The 23,259-nt window shown below is 39.3% G+C and overlaps 1 protein-coding gene across 1 annotated transcript; it reads right to left on the bottom strand.

Moving 5' to 3' along the window:
- Positions 1 to 806: 806 nt before the first annotated feature.
- Positions 807 to 14,673, bottom strand: LOC139735251 (uncharacterized). Its single transcript, XM_071646006.1, has 13 exons — positions 14,574 to 14,673; positions 13,973 to 14,071; positions 13,441 to 13,527; positions 12,611 to 12,871; positions 8,050 to 8,778; positions 6,696 to 6,869; positions 5,813 to 5,990; positions 5,057 to 5,127; positions 4,324 to 4,548; positions 3,285 to 3,419; positions 2,527 to 2,616; positions 1,569 to 1,653; positions 807 to 1,049 (listed from the first exon to the last, which is right to left on the bottom strand). Exons 1-13 carry the CDS (start codon positions 14,671 to 14,673, stop codon positions 860 to 862), a joined length of 2,424 nt encoding a protein of 807 aa, XP_071502107.1. The 3' UTR covers positions 807 to 859.
- Positions 14,674 to 23,259: the final 8,586 nt, after the last annotated feature.

The following is a 23,259-nucleotide window of genomic DNA, read 5'->3' on the forward strand; positions in this document are numbered from 1 at the left end:
GCGAATATTATTGCATAAATCTGCCTGATTATACTCAGAGCAAGTCCTGCACACACAAAGATGAAACACCATAAGTAACATCACTTAGCGCAATACACCTACAGTCAAACCTGTCTTAGCGGCCACCTGTCTATAGCGGCCACTGAAAAATCCCCCCCGAGAGAAAAGCCCTGTTAAAGACCCTGTGTATAGCAGCCACCTGTCTAACGCGGCCAGCGGCCACAAATTTTGTTTCCCGCGGTAGCTTTTAACCTGTCTATAGCGGCCAAAGAGATGATAATTCAGCGCGTTTTTCTGCTTTTAGTAGCCGTACCAGTCATTCATGGGCAACTTTCAGTGATCGCCATCACTGCTTTCATCGCTCATTTAGAATCAAGCTTTCTTCACGACTGTACACATGCTACTGTACAACAATAATTATTTCAAGAACACCGGCATTGTTCGATGCATGAAGCACACGTGTGCATATGTACACACATATACATGAACATGTACCCGGTACTCATAGATGTATACAACGATGATACATGTACATTTGTAGGCAATGCACACAAAGTTGGATAACCTGTCTATAGCGGCCACCTGTCTATAACGGCCACTTTTTTCGTTTCCCTTGGGTGGCCGCTATAGACAGGTTTGACTGTACATGTACATCATTTGGCCCTTCGAAAGCTCTTCCCTTCCAGTTTCCATCCACACACCAGTTACCTGAAGCAGGCACTATATCACCATGGCAACCAGCATCGCCTGGTCCTGTGATGTAGGGATGCATTTAATCACCATCCAACGAGGAGTGCGATCCAGGCATCATCAGCGGAACTCTTTCCCATTGCCGTGACAACCAGCAATGTGCACGATTTTAGGAGAGTCTGTGAGGAAAGCTCACGTGAGGGATCACCATCCGCAGAGTCTTGACCATGTGGACACACCGCCAGTCCAGCGCCAGATGGTCCAGCGAATGTGGTCTGCAGTTGCTGTGGTGACCAGCACCATCTTTCTGGAGTGCAGCGGCGAAGTCTGCCAGGGCCTTCCGTGAGAAACGGGACAGACTGCAGAAGAGATATATAACAGATGGCGCATGAACTCTTTGTACTGCATATAAAGGTTGAATTTGTAAAACATGGAGATATATACATGTAGAAAAAGAAACACTTGATGTGAATGCCAACAGCAAGAGGTGGCAAGATCCAACCTTTGGCACATTCAGAGATGCCAGCACCTGTAGATGAAAAAACATACTGATGTACAGTAACAATGACACTCAAAACATGTACTCTCAAGGCAAAAAACATAATTTGGTTTTAAAATGGAAAATACACTCACTAAATTTGCTAAATCAAATTTCAGAAACTAAATTTTTCATTTTTAAAACACATATTAATAATTCCAATTAAAAACAGCACCATACTAAGAATCTAAAAAACCCCCCAAAACAGTCCAGTTGGCAAGTTTAAATATCTATGCTGAAGACATCACAATAACTATCTTCACATTTAAAGACAACAAAAATTGAGGAAAACTACAAGGGGTTGTATGATGGGCTCAACTTGACAACTACAGGTACTTACCAGATGTTAAGGCAATAACCAGGCTGGCTAACTGTCCGCTTGGTGTCCCGGAAACCACGGGCCAGGATGGCTAAATCACTGTCATCTATGTCAACCAAAATGTAATGAGACAAACAGGAGCAGATTTGGAGATGTTGTCTTCTTGTACATTTGAACTTGATTGAGTAAAACATGTACATACTTTACATTTGGGTTTGGTTTTCCTTTAGGCTGCAGGGAAGGGGGGGGGGGGGGGGGGAAATAATCAAGCAATCCTAAGTGAATCCCCAAGGACTAAGCTATAAGGACAAAGTGCCTCGTCTAGACGCACTACTACTGCTGCTGCCAATGAGATAGAAACAGGGCCATCGGGATTACAAGAATGAATGGCCTTATCCACTTATGGGCCAGTTAATTGAAACTACTTGGACCTTACTTTCAATTAAACCCAATCGACCAGATAAAGTTGTTAGTGTCATGCATTCTCATATGTAATGATAAGAATTCACAAAGGAAAAATTATATGAATGCTCCTGGCTGCTTTTGAATTAAGCTCCATGAACAGAAATCATTGAATGATTATCATCAAATATACAAATGCACTATGAAATAGGGAAGAGGTGAGTAAAAGAATAATGCAAGAAGTAGTTGACTGTTTATTCGGTACAATGTAGATAAATATATGAATGGATAGACAAATAGATGAATATACACACCATCAAATAGATACATGTACATGTATATAGATAGATAGATAAATAGATAGATAGATAGATAGATAGATAGATAGATAGATAGATAGATAGATAGATAGATAGATAGATAAATAGACAGAAAGGCAGGCAGGCAGGCAGCCACAAAGCCAGCCAGCAAGCCAGCCAGACAGACAGACATACAAACAGACAGACAGATGGATGGAGAGATAAATAAATAAATAGATTAGAAAGAGAGAAGAGATTCTCTATTCCAATGCAATTACCAAGTATTCCATCCGACAGATTGAGATATCGAAGACTGTGATTGTCAATGAGAGATGCCACTATCTCTTCTTGGAATGTTTTCTCACAAGCTGAAAGAGAGCAAATCAATAGTGGTGTCTACATGATTGACATATCATTCATTGAAATTATTGATATGTGGAAAATTCATGAATAATCAACAGGTTGTACATACTCGTCCTATTAAAGGCCAAGAGCTTCCAAATTGAAAACATTTGGGAGAAAAGATCTTGAACACATCACAATTCGAAGGTGGATATAATGATGATTATTTCAACAATGAACATTATTTCATGAAAACTATGAGGCAGCAAGATCTGAAATTCATCACTGAACCTAACTTCCCTACTGTATTGAGCGCTGGTTCTTCTCTATACTTGTGAGAACATCAGCCTAAGTAAGTACCCGCTACAGGTATTCATTACTGGAAAAAGCACTATACTTGAAATAACTGTTATGGAAATTATGATTATGGTTATGGTTATGACTATTATGATTATGATCGTTACCATCCTCAAGTCTAATCCTCCTTGCTACTACTACAATTGTATATTCATTTCGTTAACAAAGTCTAGAAAAGACAAACAAATAAGAGATACTTGTTCTACTATCATTTACAATTCTAATACTGTGAAAACAACCTTGATTTGAGAAGGTGCACAGCCCACAATCAGAACAATGATGAAAACGGTAAATGTAATGAGACTGCAGATAACGCATCAGTAACGTGAGACTGTACCTTTGAGGGAAAACTTGCACTTGCAAATGTTGAGGGAATGTAGGGTGGGATGCCGGAGGAGTGCCAGAAATCCCCTGGGCTGGGGGGATGTGTACACGTTGTTCTTCATGCTAATTCGCTTCAGGTGAACAGCACCTGCAGTCAAACAGAGAGAGAGAAACCTTCAACATTTACACTGAACAGATACTGGTTTTACTGGATTACACAACTTACGTCACCTGATTCGAAAAAACCTTGGTGGATTGCACATGCGCACAAGAATTTAACGGCAATAAAATATTTCAGCTGAAAAATAAAAACCTTAGCATACTGTAAGGGAGCGAAGGATTGCAGCTTTGCCTGAATTTTTATTTTGCTCTCTACTCATCACTAATACATTAAGCTTGTATGATATAATATATATTGTAGTGCAGTAAAGATTGCTTGTGAAATGTTGGCTGAGTCAAACGATCACAAGAGCAGTGGGGTATATATACATGTAGACTTGGGTGATATACAGGATTGTACTGTACTTATTACGTTTTTAGAACATTTGCATCAGACAGGTATCACACTTAATTGGCATTCATGCTATTTTCTGGTACCTTTTATCCTGTATTCAAGCATGTGTCTTTTGTTATGTTATGTAAACATGTGAATATTGATAGATAATAAATTTCAACTTCAACCACTTAAGGCAATACAAATAGATGCAGATGTTTGCTTTGGTAAGCTCTTTAATAGCTGCTAAAACTTAATATCAAGCTTTTCATTGCAGTATCAGATTGCATGCAGCAAATTTCATCTCACTGTAACATCAAGTCTAAAAGTAAGATCAAGAAAGTGCTCCTTTGAATTATCTTTGAAATTAAAAACATGCCAAAATATTGACTCTTACGCCGATATGAACGTAACATACGTGTATACATTTCTCCGTTCTGTACAGCACTCCACGATTGCAAATTTAACCACTTGCAAAATTGTCGGAAGTCCCGATTCGTGAAAATTTAGACATGCAAAATATATGGCGTATACAGTATTGTACATTCATTGTACCTACCAGATGCTGCAGCCAAGATAGTGTCCATCTCCCCTGTCTCCAGGGCCAAGTTATCCAGGAGCAGGTCTGTGAGGCACGAGTCTCTCCCAGGCAATGCCGAGGCCAGGTCTCTGGGTTGGACCAGCTGGTGGAGTGGATGGGGGTTGGAGCCCCCCTGGGGGAGGGGCATTCCCCAGCAGTTTAAGGTGAGGCGACGTATGTATGGTAAATATTGTGGCAAGAAACCTATTGAGGGTTGTTGTTGTTGTTGTTGTTGTTGTTGTTTTTTTTGGGGGGGGGGTGTTTTTTTTTTTGCATTTTTAAATGGTGATTAAGGGGGGGGGGAGGGAAAAAATGGAGATGTAAAATTTAGCAAAATGTATTTTTATATTGTATATTTACACATTCACATATCACATACCATACTATATCAGGGGCGGATCCAGGAATTCTGTAAGGGGGGGGGGGGGGGGGGGGGCGTGACTAATATTTCTGGTGCCACTTCCGGGTTTCATTTCCATTTTTTTCTTTCTATTTCTTTTGTTTTTAACGAAAAATAAAGGGGGGGGGGGGCGTGCGCCGGTTGCGCCCCCCTCTGGATCCGCCACTGCTATATATTTGACTCTTTTTCAAATATTACATATATACATATCACATCAATTACTAAACTTCAAATGGGTCACATTCAGACGATTAATGTCGTGAAGAAAAGGAACAAAAAAAGCAAATGTTCACAAAATATTTGAAGACTTACTGGTTTCTGCTGCTTGGCAATTATAACTGAGAAGTAGTTCCAACTTAAGGCTGGTCATTTTATGACCTCTCCTGTGGAATAATGGTAAAGAGATTCATGGATGACTTCACAAGAAATACAAATGCGCGATTATTTCAGCATTAGGTAGACCCACTGACTTATGAAGCACATTGTGAACATAGTATACATGTATGTATTCTGAAGGTCATCATGTGCCTTTTTTTTCAAGTTTTTCATATTTATTCTTCTGGAAAACAAGATTAAATGACTCAGTGAAATTTGCAAAGAATTTGGCATTGACTTCTTTTTATACGGTAATCAAATGAGGGTGATTATTAAAGATGGGAAAAGCAGCTGACAACTTCTGCATTTATTTCAAACACAAGATTTCATCAAAGTTTTACTTTGCTCTGAATCTCATGACTTCATCAACCAACGTCATTTTATGCGTAGAGAGGAAGAGGTGTCACTCTGTGATGACAGCCCATACTCATTATGTAATTTCAAATTGGTACTTACTCAATGGATGACATTTGCAAACTTACTGTACGACCTCAAAATATTTCTATCACATGACTTCAAAACTATTGACATCATGTGACTTCAAAATATTGACATCACATGACTTAAAAATACTGACATCACATGATTTCAAAATGTTGATATCACATGACTTCAAAACATTGATATCACATGACCTCATCATATTGACATCACACAACCTCAATAGATTTCCACCAAGACTTTGCAGCTGACCTGTGATATGTGGCCAGAGTTTCGTCCAGCTTCTGAGCGCAGTACTGACCAAAAGTGGATTTCGGTGGGACACCATGCATCCCTCGACAGGTCAGTGCCAGGTCATCCAGCAGTAGGCCATTTTGCGACCCGCAGGCAAGACCGGACAACACCTCACACCAGCCACATGGTGGCATCGCTGCAGGGATATCAGGATGAAAAAGACAGCTTGAGTACTTCCACACGGGTTGTCAATCCTTATCAAAGTGACTCGCATTTAGGAAAAATATCTATTGATATGCATACTTTCCTCTTTTTTTGTACAGTTCATATAAAAATCAACTAAATACAATTAATTTTCAAATCAGGATCTCTTTCTCCACTGAATGTAAATATCAGCTATATGAATCATTTATTAACTTATAAGCAACGTTGATGTATAAACCACCTTGCTTCTGGCAAGTCCTGGGGCAAATCAAGCACATGTTTATGTTCATACTACATTGTAGCTGTATGGGATTAAGTTGCAAATCTACTTGCTACTACTTCAAACGCATACCAGCAGGTACATTTATGCATCTTTGAGAAAATATTATCCCATGAGTTCTGAAGATGAAGTTACTGTACAGTATTCTCTAGAGTAATGAAGGTATGACTGACTGAATTTACTATTAAACTAATTTCTTGACAAAAAATAAGTAGTAACTTAAAATGCATTTTTGTAAAGATATAAGACAGAAATACATAAGGAATGAAGATTACAGGAAGGGGAGGAGGAGGAGGGAGAGGAAGGAGGAGGGGGAGGGGGAAGAGGAGGGGGAAAGGAGGGGGAAAGGAGGGGGAGGAGAAGAAGGAGGGGGACCAATAGAAATACACAACTTTGTATCATGACTGCAACACTTACTGCACTGTATCAGTGCCAGTGATTTCAGTGATGTTGTGTGGGCCAAGCACGTTGATAGGGTACTGCAACTTTCCGAACTTAGCCTCACATAGACCAGGACCAGATTGGAGATTGAATGCTGTGGACTTGGCCCTGATGCTGGAATGTGTAGTGCATGATGGAAGTATATGCAGTCTGCAGAACATAAGATAATAATGATGATGATGATGATACTACTACTACTACTACAACTACTACTACTACTACTACTACTACTACTACTACTACTACTACTACTAATAATAATAATAATAATAATAATGATCAATAATCATTCTGGTAGTAGTGGAAGTTCCACACTTGGCATCACACTCAATACAGCTGTTGAAATCTACAATCACGCATGTATCTGGCAGAAACATATTAAGATATTTATACTATCTTCACAGGCAGATATGCAATTTCTGCTGCAGTATGAGTGAAGATTTTTAGCCAAGATTTTATGATATTACAGTCGAAATCAGATTTCATTCTATTTTATCAGCACATCTGTTAACGCAAGAAAGTAATTCTCATTTCTACACATAATAATAAAATAAGACTGAGTATTTAACAGTATATTGTATACAAATCATATGAAGTGTGGAATACAGTGTGTATGACACTATTTCTCGTCTTTAAAAAAAAAAAAAGGTTTAATCACTGTAGTCACATCATGCCTAAAGAACACATGTAAAAGAATTCTGTATAAAAGAATTGAAGTATTCACTACAACTGAGTATTTCCCACAAATGATAATTTAAAGAGAAATTTGATGCCATTTTCAAGTTTACTTTCATAAATATGGTTTGCCTTTGATGACATGTCCACCATTCTGTTTTTTTATTGTACTAAATCTATCACAGCCTCTTGAATTTAGTGTGGAATAGCACATTAAAGGGTGTGTACAGTTCTGGTCGAGGTGAGGATTTAGCATTTAACGTTTTGCGAGATATTCAGATACCACTCTATGAGATGTCAAAGAGCATGCAATTCTAAGAGGTATCAAAAGTTTATTTGATGAAAATCGGTTTTGAAATGGCTGAGATATCCAAAAACAATGTGAAACAAAGAGATCCTAATAAACGACGTGGCCTGTCGCCTTTTATCATTATCACTTTTTTGAATATCTCAGCCATTTGAAAACCAATTTTCATCAAACAATTGTTGAATCCTTCTTGAAATTACATGCTCTTTCATATTTCATAAGAGGTTTCTCATTATCTCACTTCAGAATGTTCAAAACAGGAATCCCCACCTCAACCAGTACTGTACAGTCCCTTTAACAATGAATGGGTCAATTTGGGACATTTTGTTGGGATTTTTCTTCACTGACCGGGGTCAGCATAGTGGCAACAAGTGTCCCGGGGAGCATCCTCCTCCACGGCATCTGCTGCTCCCGAACCGTTCTCTCCACTGACGTCGAGCTGCCCCTCCTCGCAGAACAGCTCAACATCCTGTGAGCTCTGTGCCAGCTCTTCCCCAAGACTCCACAGTCCGGGTCTGATGGGCACGCGGAAGCAGAAGTCGAAGAGGTCCTCCCCAAGTTCCCGTCCATCGTCTCCCTCGTCGGCCGTCAACGTGCTTGCTTCCCGATCAACGGCCGATTCCTTTGCCTTCTGCCATGGGTCTTCATCACAAGTTCTAAATTCTCTCACTGAGTGTACCACCTCCCGTTCTCTGTCCCGCCCATGCCAGCTACCGGTGGAAGCATCCAGGGAAGAAATCCAGCCCTCCAGAAGAAGAGCTGTGAAAAGGTTAGAGTAGTCCAGGGCATCTTCTCTCATAATCTGCTGCTCTTTCAGGAGCACTGTCTCCAGGCATCTGCCAGCCAGCAGGGTTGCGACAAACTTTTCCAGGATGAGCGCGACCGCGTCCCGGTGGGGGTTCATGACCTGCACCCTGCACATTAGTGTCCGCAGGCTTTGCGCCAGGATGTGGAGAGCCGCGGGGGACTGGGTCAGGGCTACGACTGTTCTGAGGTTGAGCAGGAGCTGTCTGGGGTGGTACTGAAACGACGCTGTCTTGCTTCCGTGGAAGGGATTCTTCAGGATTTTTATCATGTCTGATTGGAAATGAAGAAGAAACCAAAATGTCTCTTTGAAACCTATTTAGACAGGACTGCCGAAATGTCTCCTTGAGAGATTGCAAAGAACTGCACATCTGAAGGCACCACCACATATTCATATCACATCATAGTTGAAAATTCATAGGAAAAAGTCAAGTCAAAATGGCAGATGTAGACATTTTAATTTTATGAAATGTATTCTTTCCTTCAACTTGTTTCTGGCACTATTACATGCAGCATATGTACTATTATGTACAAACGTCAGTATGAAGCGCAATATAAATGCAATTACAGTTAAACTCGCATAAGTCGATCTTCTCGGGACTGAGCAAAACACATCGACTTAGGCGAGTTTTGACTTGTGCGTAAGTCGAAAAAATCGACTTAAAGTTACACCACACATACATATGTATACTGTACATGTATGTTGTCTACTCTGGAGCCGAGAGCTGGAGCGGTGTACCCGATATTTGCCCTCCAGCAAGACACCTCTATCCACATTGATGCAGGCCAGGGCTCCACACTAACTTTTATTTAAGTGGCCCCAAAATGTTTGATTTTTATCTTTTGGTGGCCCGAAAAAAAAAAAAATTAACAAGCAACACTAAATCGGTCCTACGTTCGGTCCGAAAGTTACCGTTATTTATTTCTGATTGTAAAAGCAATCATCCATCATTTACAAGTATTTTAACACCTTCCGGAGCCGAATGTTACCGTTAATCATTTTCAAATGTAAAAACAAGCAACCGACATTCATTCTAGGATCTTACATAGCTGAATATCATCCTTATTCATTTCCGAACATGAAAGCAAACATCCGCTTTTTATTTCATCATCTAACCGAGCCGATTGATACCGTTAATCATTTCCAAATGAAAAAGAAACAATCTGTTACTTATTCTAGCATAGTATGGAGCAGAATATTACCGTTATTCGATCTCCAAATTCAAAAGCAAACACCCGACATTTATTTTATGATCGTAAGGAGCCGAATGTTACTGCTGTCCACTTCCGAAATTGAAATGAATCATCTGACAATTATTTCAGCATCGTAAGGAGCCGAATGTTATTCTGTTTTTCATAGTCGAACGTCAAGGCAGACATCCGACATCCGAAAAAGGGATCATTCGACATATATTTTAGCATCTCCCGGAGCTGAATGCTATTGCTATTTACTTTCAAACGTGAAAGCGAACATCCGGCATTTATTTCATCATCGTATTGAGTTGAATACTATTGTTATTCATTTCCGAACGCCAAAGCAAACATTCAACATTTATTTTAGCATCTTCCGGAGCTGAATGTTATTGCTATTTACTTTCGAACATAAAAGCAAACATCAGACATTTATTCTATCATTGGACAGAGTTGAATGCATGTACTATTGTTATCCATTTCCGAACGTCAAAGCAAATATCAAACATTAACTTTACCATCAAACGCAGCTAAATGTTACTGTTATTCATTTCGAAGTTTAAAAGCAAACATCCGGTAGTTATTTAGCATCGTATGGAGAAGAATATTACTGCTATTCACTTCCGAACGTAAACACAATCATCTGACATTTATTTTAGCATCTTCTGGAGCCGAATGTTATTGCTATTTACTTTCGAAAGTAAAAAGCAAACATCCGATATTTATCTCATCATTGTAAGAAGTTGATTATTATTGTTATTCATTTCCGAACGTCACAGGGATAATTCGAATTACTTTAGCATTTTCCGGAGCTGAATGTTATTGTTATTTACTTTCGAACGTAAAAGTAAGCACCCGGCATTTATTTCATCATTGTACGAAGTTGATTATTATTGTTATTCATTTCCGAACATCAAAGGGATAATTCGACATTTACTTTAGCATCTTCCGGAGCTGAATGTTATTGTTATTTACTTTCGAACGTAAAAGTAAACATCCAGCATTTATTTTATCATCGTATGGAGTTGAATATCATTAATATTCATATCCGAACGTCAAAGCAAACATTCAACATTTATTTCAGCATCTTCCGGAGCCGTATTTTATCCTTATTCATTTCCGAACGCAAAATCAAATATCTGACATTAATTTCAGCACCGTACGGAACTGAATCTTACCATTATTCATTTCCAAAAGTATAAGCAAACATCCGACATTTATTTTAGTACTATACGGAGTCGAATATTACCGCTATTCATTTCCAAAATTAAGAGCAAACATCTGACATTAAACTAGCATCTTATGGAACCGATTGTTACGGCTGTTCATTTCCAAAACTGAAGGCAAACATCCGGCTTTTTTGGTGGTCCGGCGTGCGTTTGTGGTGACCCCGGTCGCAAATTAACCATTCGCGAAATCGTGATTCGATTCGCGAAAAGACTCCGCTAAATATGAGGCATAGATCGCTACACTCGGCAGGGGCTACGTCGTCCTTTCACCAGGTCTCGTTACAAAACCAAAATCTCGCGTGAGTTCTTGCGTTACCTATAGTTATGTTAACGAAACATCGTTAATTTGCGCTTGGGATCGTTATTCATCGTTACCACAAACGTTAATTTTCCCGATCGCTAGTTTGCGTTACTAACCTTATTCATGTGAAACCGCTTGCGTTTTGAAATGTTAATGCTTATTAACGCAAAGTTTCCTTTGGTATATACTGTATGTAAACAAAAACTAGAGTCTCGTGATTTTGACAGTGATTTATTACACAATAAAATCTTATTCGACTTAGGCACAGTGAATTCAATGATTTTTCCGTGAAAGTGTACTTGGAATTTCATCGACTTAGGCGAGTATTCGACTTACAAAATTCGACTTGTGAGTGAATTAATACACGTAAGTCAATGGGGAAAAATCAGGACTTTTTAAAATCATCGACTTGCGCGATTATTCGACATATGCGGTGTCGACTTAGGCGAGTTTAACTGTATTACTATTATTACTACTACTTTTGCATACACTGTGGAAAGTGGCATGCTATCACTTTAACTTCTCAATGAGGGCATGAAATCCATAATTAGGATATGATTTTTCTTGCACATTCTTTTTTTTTTTAGGGGCAATAGAGCCTATGTATAGAGACCACTTGAGGGGAAAAAATATACTACCCTTTATCAGAGACTCCAACCCCAATCACCTTCTGATCGGGAGATTCTCCCGCCTGAAACCCCAAGCAAACGGGAGACTCCAATTTGATGTGCGCGAAGTTCCTTGCTCTAGGGTTCTAGATGCTCTCTCGTGCTATCTATCCAGAAGGTTTATTTTTTCAACATACAATGATATTAAGTAAGAAATCACTTCAAGAGGGAGACACAGAGCCACAGCGGGAGAAATTGAATCTCAAGCGGGAGAACGGGAGATTTTGCAAAAAAAGGGATTTCGGCGGGAGATCTCCCGTCGAAAACCGGAGGGTTGGGGTCTCTGCTTTATAGACAGGTAGCCACTATAGGCAGGTTGGAGGCCACTGTTTATATTCTGACATATTGTCAGTAACAAACATCAACATTTCTGGCTACAATTTTACACACCACTGCAGCAAAAGGTCATAAATGTAACAACAGAAATGGACACATCTCCAAAGAAACACATGAAAATTAAACTACTGGTATTTCTCCATTACAGGAAAAGTAGCTAAAGAAAAGGCTCAACCCTGAAGCCTAAGGCCATAGAAGCAGTAAAATAAGAGAGCCATATGTTATGACACCACTGAAGGCATTACACAAGTGGCTGCTATATATACACAGGGTTATCAATGCTCAAACTTTCTCTGGGGAGTGTTTCATAGCTCCACAAGTCAATGTCACCGACAAACCAAGTTTGACTGCAATCATGAAAACTGTAGGCATTTGTGTACCTTCTTTCATGTTTTTCTTGGATGCACACCCGCCCTCTTTGGTGTACTTTGTGTGCAGATCTTCCAGCCGCCCCTCACACATCTTGTCCAGGTACGTCTGATGCCAGTCGATGACCTCCGCCTGGGGGTCACAGCAGGTCGTCATGTGACACTCGTAGCACTGCCAGATGGGGTCGTGGAGGTTGCGCTGGAACTTGTGCCGGTAGAACCAGGAGAACTTGTCCCGACACAGGTCTCTCCATACGGCCTGAACATCTAGACCTGTACATGTATGAAGTAAAATGAGCATCCCTATGAATCACTACAAGCACAAATTATTCAACGCAAATAGCACTTGAATGATATACCACAAAGCAGGTTGTTGTATCCTTATTGCTGATGCAATGTATTTTTGATAGCATCAACTATAAACTACTGGGTTAACAAAACCTCATCTTAGAGCATAGTTGTCAGTGTCTTTAATTGAATTTTTTTATTTGAATTGAATTTCCATTTGTTATATTTCACAACAACAAAATACAATATACATGTACCTTACTAGACAAAACTATATCAAAATCATCAAAATACAATTTGAAACACAGAAACTAGCTACAAAAGTAAATAACAGAAGGCTATCTTTCAATAAGTGACAGAACCAATACTTAGGTCCATGACGTACAGGAGTGTGAAATATGACACACTTTCTCATTTAGCAAATATGAGAGACACTTTGAATTGGAATTCATCTTATGAGAAGACTGAAAGAACTGTCATAATTATCATTACATAAACAATCTGGAAAATCACTGTGCATACTATGCATCCAGCATTTGAATGTAAAAGCATACCCTTTGAGACAGCGATATCATGAATGACTGCAATGCTGAAATCTTCACATCTGGACACAAGCCCTCTCAACAGTGTGACAGGCAGACCTGATGTGTGGAGTAAAGAGAGTGAATGATTGAATACGAAATTTAGAACACCAAGGTACGATTACTAGACATCTGTAATAGCATACAGCGAAAAGCATGTTAAAAACATTAGTGCAAAAGGAATGGAAGATGAAGAGATATGTGACACACACAGACAGAGTAGTCCTCACATAAATCAAACACAAATTCATCATTTAAGCATGCAGCTATGCTATCTGCTACTTGGAGATCAATCCACATTTATTTGCATAAAATAAAACAACAACAACACATATTTGATTAGTTGGCAAATGTCTTGGGAGATATTTCAAACATCTCTAGCGGAACTGCAATAACTCTTTTCTGTCCCTTTTCTTCTTTTTGTCCCATTCAAATTGGCTTATAAAAACATTTAAGTAATATAGAATATCCAGTAATTCCAAATGATAAGTTACATAATCATCACCTGCCAGTTCATTCCTGACAGAAGGGATCAACTCCACAACTCGATCCAGACACAGGTTTTCCAGGCTGTCCATTGTTGAACTGTGTATGCTACCATCATCTGAAGTATGATATAACAGATTGAAATCAAAACAAGCTAAAAAAGGTTGCATTCACACAATTTGTGATTACATTCTCTGTTGAGACCATAACACTGATTAGACCTCCAGAGGCAAAGGAAACATCCTGTGCTCACATACAGATAATCCTACCCCCCCCCCCCAAAAAAAAAAAGAAAGAAAAAAAAAATACGGGCGACCCTGCTATAACGAAGTCCTCATGATAGGCAGCTATTGTCAAAAGGCTACACTGCGAATGGCTTGCGCATGTAAAGAACAGTTATCGATGTCACAGATTCCACTTTACCAAATCAACAGAAAGCATAATTTTGGACAAAAAGGGACTATAATTTGAGGAACCAAATGTTCCACGATGCACTACGCCAGTTGTCAACAATTGAACTACAATGCAACATCTGTGCGTATTCAAATTGAAGCAAATTCAAGTGTTAGGTTGGATTTAGGCACGACACCCTTAGACAAGCACAAGCAAGCCACACTCACTGCCAGCCTGATACTCATCGGAACAAGTGACCCCAATATTTCCCTTGAAGAATCTGCGTTTCTCCACATCAACTCCCTTCGCTTCCTTGCTGATATGCATGTGATTCGTTCATCTATCTAGATGACATTGTAACCTCTTCATACCTGCTGCAAGATCAAACCTGTGTTTTCCTTATCTCTCCTGCTCTTTGCTTTTGTTTCCTCTGTTGCATGTTGGTTCTTGTCTGTTGTCTCTGGCTCGACTCCTCACCATTATCAGTACATGACGATTAGATCTAGTGTATTGCTAAAATTTCTCTCTGCGAATCAAACACAGTTCTCCAGGCAGGACTGGGATAAAGGAAGTCAACAACAAAAGAAGAACAAGAAGACCAATAATCCTTCTATCTGTAGCCTGAACGTGAACGTTCATGCTGGTCGCAGTTATATGATCCCCTGCCCTGGGATTGCCTGGCCTGGTCTGCTGGGCCCTAGCTATTCGTTAGCTAGTCTCTGTACTCTTGACTCTTAACGTTACGTGTACACAGCTCTATCCCACAGTGAAGCACATCTAAATTTATCCATGTCATGTGTTCGTGTGGTTTCTAAGTTTCTTGTAAGTTTAGTCTTCCTTCTTTCTCTCTCTCTTCATAACTTTACGAATGACATTTCATAACATTTCACTTTTTGACGTTATCACTACGAGTACGACTCTGGATCTTGCTCAGACTACACACAGGCCTATCCCTATTTTGAGCTGATTCAGCAACGAGTGAGAATACTGTACCGGTATTCCATTTCTACACTTACGCAATAATATAGGAATGGGACTAACCTTTAACCATGTTGTTGGTCTGCTGCAGGCTACAGTAACTTGAGCGCAGCAAAATAACCTACATGGACATAAATAGCATTTACACGGTACATATTTCCCTACTACAGGAGAATACTCACATAGCCTGGACTGTGAGAAAGTTTTTACAGACACTAATTGTGACTGCAGTGGGTCTCCAAAGTCCGTTAGCTCTACAAAGTACGGTCTCTACAACTCAACTGTGTGGCCATTACTACGTACAGTACAGTAGTATTTATGATGATCGTAAAAATGTTTACGAAGATCGCGGCCCTAGCTAGCTAGTGAGCTGCGTATGTAGGGAACACACCTTCCTATTATATACAATAGGTCACAAGATGACGCTGTTCAGCCTGTTCATACGGCTTGTTCTCGATCCGGAGAATGTCAAAATGCAATGTTTTAGATCCATGGGCCTATTATAAACATTGACTGCACATGCTCATGAGGATGATGGATATACAATTCTTTTTTTCAAAGTTCTTTTTTTTTTTTACTTTTCTTCAAATACGAAACCGCCTTAACCTCATTTTCGAAGTTTCTTCTGTCCTCGTCAGTGGCGTTCTTGGCGTCGAAGAGCGTTTTTCCTTGGCCCTAGCTTCGATAAGGGTCTTGTTGGGTTCGTATGCGATGTATTAAAGTTTCGGAGTTCCTTTTCTCGACGAAATCCGGATAGCTGCATTCGATAGAATAGTACTAAAAAACGGTGTCACTGAATAGGTTTGTTACTTCTGTGTATGACTCGCTGGTTCAGGTCATGCTGAATCGGGAAAATGCGCTCTTTTAGCTCTATTGACGTGTTGCCATTCGTCCGAAGAGAAATAAGGGATAGTAAAACGTGTACACGCTTCTGCTCCTATGGTGCACAGAATTAGCGTTAGGATGTGAAATGGGCCATAAAATGACACTGTTCTCTCCGTTAACCGTCTCAACAATGCCTTCGTGAAGTATAATCTAGGCCTATCTTAACTAAAACGGGTTCAGCAGATTCAAAATGTATCCAGGTCACTATGAACTTTCTCTCAGACGTCTTGCCTAAAAGCACAGACAGCTGTTACAAAAGACGGCCGGGCGCGGCTAAACTCGGTAATATTTTACAAAATTTGCAGCGGTTTATGTGATACCCTATACTTGTGCAATTGCGCTTGCCGTTGCGCCCTGAAAGTGTCGATGTAATCTTAGAATCCATGGTCTCCCCAGCATGGAGCAGGTATTGATGACATCACACGTTGTTTTAAGTTTCTTTAACTTCAATATTGGCTCAGAGTTCATGTAGCCTATGCAGAACTTCAAATGAAGGAAATAGAATAAACATTATTCAATTTCAAACAGTAATGATTAAAAACGATTGTACTAGATACATGGTATTTTATTGAAGTATTCATGTCTCGCAGTCATACGACTGAATTGCTCATAGTTTACATCGTAAAAGAGACAAGTATTACAAAACAAGCATTCATACAAAAGAAACATGTAAAATACCGCGTGACATTTATTTCACGAGGTCTTATACGATACGACAGGACTTGTACTCTCTCTAAAAAAAAACAGAGTGAAAATATTCACTCTCAAAGGAGCGAATACACACACAAAAAAGTGAATTTTGAGTGAAAATGTTAATTTTCACTCGTTTTAGAGTGACCTCAGGGGTCACTCCAAAATCTTCGGGTGATTCTTGAGGTCACTCCAAAATGAGTGAAAATGAACATTTTCACTCAAAATTCACTCCAATTTCACTCTAAATTCACTCTTTTTTTGTATTCACTCCTTTAAGAGTGAATATTTTCACTCGATTTTTTCACTTTTTTTTAGAGAGTATAGACCTACATACTGGGCAGGCCGTAAACGTGACATCATAACAAAAACATAGATGATGCGAACGTCTTTTTGTGGAAGGTTTTCAACGGATTTGAAATGTTTCAAATGGACGTTATAAAAACGTTTTTAAACAAACAATAAATAAGACCTTTCGGAATTTTTAAGGACCTGCAGAGAACCTTTTGGACGTTATAGATGTCAGTAAAACCTTTTAAAGGACAAGTCCATGAAGGATTTAGAGAATGCAGCAATATTAGTAGAACACATCAGTGAAAGTTTGAGGAAAATTGGACTATCCGTTCATAAGTTACGAACATTTTAAGTATCTGTGCAGTCACTGCTGGATGAGTATATGATGTTACATGCGTACAACTATACGAGGAAAATAAAAAGAGAATTCACAAAACTTTACTTTTTGAACAAAGTGCATCTTTCTTCGACTTGCTACTGACGTATGTCAAGAATAACATTATTCCCCCTGTCTTCTGAAAGAGAGAAGTCGAGTGTTCTTTTGTTATGCGAGAAAAATGGAAGTATGTTGAATTTTCTTTATTCTTTCTTTATATCGTTGTACTCGATTGTGACATCACAAGCTATAGTAGTCTTTTCATCCAACCGTGACTGAGCAGAAACTTCAAAAATTCATAACTTTTAAACGGATTGTCCAATGTTGCTCAAACTCTCACTGATGTGCTCTACTAATATTGCTGCATTCACTCAACCCACATGTCTATGAGGGTGAACTTGTCCTTTAAGAATATTCAAAACGTTCTGTGGACGTTCTGCGGACGTCCAGAAAACCTTTGAAAACCGTCTAAAGAACGTTCAAAAAACGCTTTAAGAACGTCTAAAAAGTCTTATGACCCGTTCAGAACGTTTAGAGAACCTTTCATATTCGTCCAGAACGTCCAGAAAACCTACGTCTAATGTTTATCTTTTTTTTGGGTATTTAAAAAAAAAATGGATAGTTATGAGATTATACAGGCACAATCTGGGATTAATGTACCCTAATCCTAATCCTACATAATTCTATCCTAACCTGTTCCTAATGTCCTACCACCTATACCTATCCATCCTATTCCCAATTGATGAATCTGTATTACATTCTTTTATACCAGCAAAATGTTGTAATGCATGAAGACATGGCTGCTAAAATTAGATCACACACACCTTGATTAGGCCTATAACATATGAAAATACCTCTTCGTAACACAATTTCAAATTGTGAATAACTGAACAATAACGTAGGTAAGTTTATTCTTAACACAGAAAGTTTGAACCCAGCATAAATCTTTAGATTTCAATGTCTTTTATCTATTTCCACTAGTTTTCAAATCTTATATTTTTTATTTGAATATTCATGAATATGCATGAATATTCATGATAAAGAATTCAATGACGAACACGTAGCGGACCAAATAAAAACGTTTTTTAAACGTTCATTAAAGATGAAGTCGACGTAGCAGACCTAATAAAAACGTTTTGTGGACGTTTATAAAGGACGAAGACGTAGCAGACATAATAAAAACTTTTTGTAACGTCCATTGACGTTTTAAAACGTTTTTCAAAAAACTGTGCTTTGCGGGAAATGCTAAGTCCCGACATGGAGCTACAAACAGTTTAGTAGCTCCATGCATGGTCCCAACTTTGACGTTGTATGTTTGCGTTTTAAAAACGTCAATTTTTATCGAAGACGTACGGAACCTCAAAAACACGTTTAGGAAACGTTCTGAAAAGTTATGTGTTTGCTGGGTGGGCAGGATTCGGTATTCACACTCTCTCTTTCAACACCTCCCTCACAAGCCCTTTCGCTCTTTGTCACTTTCACTCGCTCTTTCTCTCATGTTCTTGCATAATATGCACCACTACGCTCACACAACATGATTGGTACATTATCAGTCCTGCTGATTTCCTACTCTCGTTATACACCAGTGATCACACACGTACACCTAATCATCAAAGCCACATACTGTCCAATGAGATTCTTACATTGAGATTCTTACTATAGTACTTCTTATAAGAAATAAACAGCTATCAAATACGACAAGGATCAAGATGACAGCAGTAGAGATCATACTAACAGAAAGGTAAAAGTTTCATTAAAATAGGATAATCTATGACTAATGAAACTTTAAGAATTTAAAAGTTTCACGTCATGTTAACAAGAGAGTGACGATATCAACTGCCATAGCAACTCTCTAACCGGTTTGTATACAAACAAACGAACAAACAAACAATAAACATCGAATGTTTGATTCACATCTAATGAACTAAAATACATGAGACCTGTTTTAACGGTTATACAGCTCGTTATTCCGAAGGTTCGTTATTCCGAAGGCTCTTTAGTCCGAAGACTCGTTCCGAATTTCATTTTCGAATTAACGAATCTTCGGAATAACGAACCTTCGGAATAACGCCACAATTAATGTTCGGATTAACGAACCCTTTTTCATTTTCGGATTAACGAACCTCTAGGTATATAGGGAATTTGTTTGTTTCGGATTAACGACCCTTCGGAAAAACGAAACTTCGGAATAGCGAACCTTTGGAATAACGAACAGCACCCGTTTTAACTATAGGATTATATGATTTGTGTAGTATTAGTGTCATGGATATTATTATACAACCAAAATGATGCACAGGACAGAGTGGATCGGTGAGAATATTGGATGCACGAGTTTAACTTTGGAACTATTTAAATCCACGAGCGCAGCGAGTGGGTTTTAGAGTGTTCCAAAGTTAAAGGGACTGTACAGTATAACTGGTTGAGGTGGGGGATTCATGTTTTGAACATTCGAGTGAGATAATGAAAAGCCTCTTATAAAATATGAAAGAGCATGTAATTCTAAGAAGGATTCAGCTTTTATTTGATGCAAATTGGTTTTCAAATGGCTGAGATATCCAAAAAAGTGCTAGTAATAAAAGGCGACATGCCACAACTTTATTAGGATCTCTTTGTTTCACCTTGTTTTTGGATATCTCAGCCATTTCAAAACCGATTTTTATCGAATAAACTTTTGATACCCCTTAGAACTGCATGCTCTTTGACAACATCTCATAGAGTGGTTTCTGAATATCTCGCAAAACGTTAAAAGCTAAATCCTCACCTCGACCAGAACTGTACACACACCCTTTAAACCTTTTTTTTTTTTTTTTTTTTTTTTTTTTGCTGTAGAGCATCCAATTCTCACTGATCCACGAACAGGCCTGTGTATCATTTGTGTTATAAAACGTGCCTGTAAATTCATGAAATGCAACCATTTTCCCCATCATGCGTCCGGGACACCTTTGTATGATAAGACTTGAGCCATGCATTCGGATTTTATATCACCGGACGCCGCCCGGCTCAGTGTGGATCGGTAAAAATCAATGCATGACAATAACATTGCAGAGATTCCAAAGCCCATTTTATATCGTATTTATTTTATTTTATTTTATTTCATAGTTTGTTTTCATTTCTGACAAAAATGAAAATGCAGTAGAACCAAATTAAACATACAATATCGATTGTAATAGCGGGAATTTATACGTAATTTACGCGAAATTCTTGAGTTATGAAAACATGCCAATGAAAATCCGTGTGATATACAGTGTTCTCTTTCACGTCTGATTTCGGTGAGACCTCCAGTTTCTGTTTGCTATCTAGGTTTTACTCAAGTTTCCATTAAAGTTAATTTATATGATGATCTGAGCTGGCTTAACACTTTTAAAGCCCAAAATTCAGGTTGGCACAAACACGTGTTAATAGGCCTAATCAAAGAAACGATTGCACTTTTCTGACTGATATAAAATTCTCTCAATTATCTCACATTCTAAATCGAACTATTCCTCTTCACATGAAATCAAAAGCGATTCGAGAGTTAAAATTGCTATAGTGAACACAGGATTTTCTCACTGTGCCAAAGGTGATGGTTGCACTACTCAAAAGATGACATTTCTGCTTGTTCGTTTAAACAATACGAAAAATTAGCTTTACATGTAATCATCTTGCCTATCACAAATGAACGAGGGGTTACGTGTGATATTCCATTCTCCTGTGTATATGCCACTTTTATAGGCTTACATAAAGAGCACAGAGGGCAAAATCAGGCGATAATATTTATAATACTCATTCCCCTTGTCGATCGGTTTTTAAAAATATGTCGTGTGCAGTGTATCGTGTGATGCTATATTGCGAGTCATATTTTCCACATAAATCGTTGAACTAACGGTGAAATCACAAAGTTTTGCGCTTGTCGTTTTTGACACTATCTCGATTTTACCACTGAGGAATCACTCAGATCTAAAACTGGGGCCCGGTGCATCCCCCTCGATCCCTGGATCCGCCACTGTCATTCGTCTACTTCACTCTTTTTGAGGGCCTGTACAGGGATGCACGTGAGAGTAGAAACATTTTACGCAACGTGGTCCTTGTGAATGATGTAACATTGCCAGCATAAGTTTATCATCTCCCGTGCTTTCTCTCTCTAGTACCACCTGTACCCTGCTCTAGGATTTCACGCACGTTTTGCAAGACAACGGTGTTTTACACCGTGTAAAGTAACACCATGGAGTTAGTACCTCCATGGTAACACCGCACCAACCAGGTGATGTTGACTGCTCCCTCATTACTTTGTCCTCCGTGTACTACTGTACGTGGGGAGCTTGTTTGCCCAAGGAGGTGCTCTACCTCCTTGGTTTGCCATGCACCAGCTGCTGCGATGATGTTGCACATTTCGCCCGGCTGGATGGAACAGACACTGCGGAGATTGGCACTCAGTGGATGGCGTACTACTCCATACTGATACACCTCCAAGCGATTGCGTAATCTTCGTCATCCCTACTACTGGCCGTGGCGCATGCACAGACCTTGCATCACCCATTGCAGAAAAACCGAACGCTGATGAGCAGATAATTACGCAAAATAATTACTGTAGGTCTGGAGGTGAAAACGATGCAGTGGTGCTAGCTACGGTTTTGATTCTTGCTGAAGCGATTGGAACATTCTGCCAACTTAGCGTGTTAACTCTTACGATCACGGCTATTCATCAGCTCATCGAATCTAACATTAGTACAGAGTGGCGTTGCACTGCACTGCCTGTACTTACCGCACCGGCGCGACCCCGACACGTTTAGCGCCCCAACCTGCTTGCCGCCCGGGCTCCGGCGATGCCCCAGATACGTAGGTACCGGTAAGTAGTGTAGGGCTAGCCGTGGCCCTTGCTTCTCTCCTTGATGGTTTGGGACTGCACTTGCAGTGGCACTACTCAAGTAAATACTGCGTCTGTGCTGTAATCTGTACTGGACTAGATTAGTGCACAATGGCCAACAACTCTGCTTTTCCCATGTTTGATGTATTAAAAAAAGAAAGAAAGAAAAAAAGGACTAGATCTAGGGGGTCTAACGTTTACTCCTTATAATTTACTGCACCTGTTTGTACGCCGGCACATATCACATGTCATACTCATAGTGTAGAGACACTACAGTATCATATCACAAAGGTCTTTGACTTTGTCTACAGTCAAGTAATTCCTGGGGGTCACTTTACAAAGAATTTAAGTGTATCAGAGATTTGAGATTCACTTATTGAAATTAAAGTTATGGCAGGCTGTGTGTGGTTTATGATAGGAGGAGATTACGTGAAGCCAGACATATAGGGCCGGATGCATAAACGCTAGCAATTGCTTCACCTTGTGCTAGCCTTTTACTCGAATCCGTATGCATAAAAACAAGCAATTGCTTGCAAGCAGAAGCTTTTGCTAGCAAGCACAAGCAATTTTATTGCTTGCTACCTGCAACGAGTGCAAGCAATTGCTTGGAGACCAAGCATTTACTTAAAAACATATATGCATAAAACATACCTTTTGCTTGTTCTTGCTAGCAATTGCTTATGATTTTCCAAGCTCTGTACAATGAGCTAGAGCTTTTGCTTAACTCACGTTAACTGGGAGTTCCCTTTTAAGTATTCATATTCATAAAATAAAATATTCATATCCATAAAAGAAAGACTGCACTTGTGCAGGAGTGGTGTAAATCTACAAGAAATTACTCCTAAGT

Source organism: Diadema antillarum, unplaced genomic scaffold (assembly GCF_040938485.1).
Source record: "Diadema antillarum isolate AM-2024a unplaced genomic scaffold, OU_Dant_1.0 seq00000567_RagTag, whole genome shotgun sequence".
In the NCBI taxonomy this organism is placed as follows: domain Eukaryota; kingdom Metazoa; phylum Echinodermata; class Echinoidea; order Diadematoida; family Diadematidae; genus Diadema; species Diadema antillarum.

Bases quoted from the DNA above. Each gene is read 5' to 3' on its own strand.
- LOC139735251 (XM_071646006.1), bottom strand. From the start codon at position 14,673: ATGCATATCAGCAAGGAAGCGAAGGGAGTTGATGTGGAGAAACGCAGA. The intron at 13,528-13,972 runs GTGATGATTATG...TCCACACATCAG, and splicing joins TGTCAGGAATGAACTGGCAG to GTCTGCCTGTCACACTGTTG. The intron at 5,128-5,812 runs GTCAGCTGCAAA...ATTATTCCACAG, and splicing joins ACTCTGGCCACATATCACAG to GAGAGGTCATAAAATGACCA.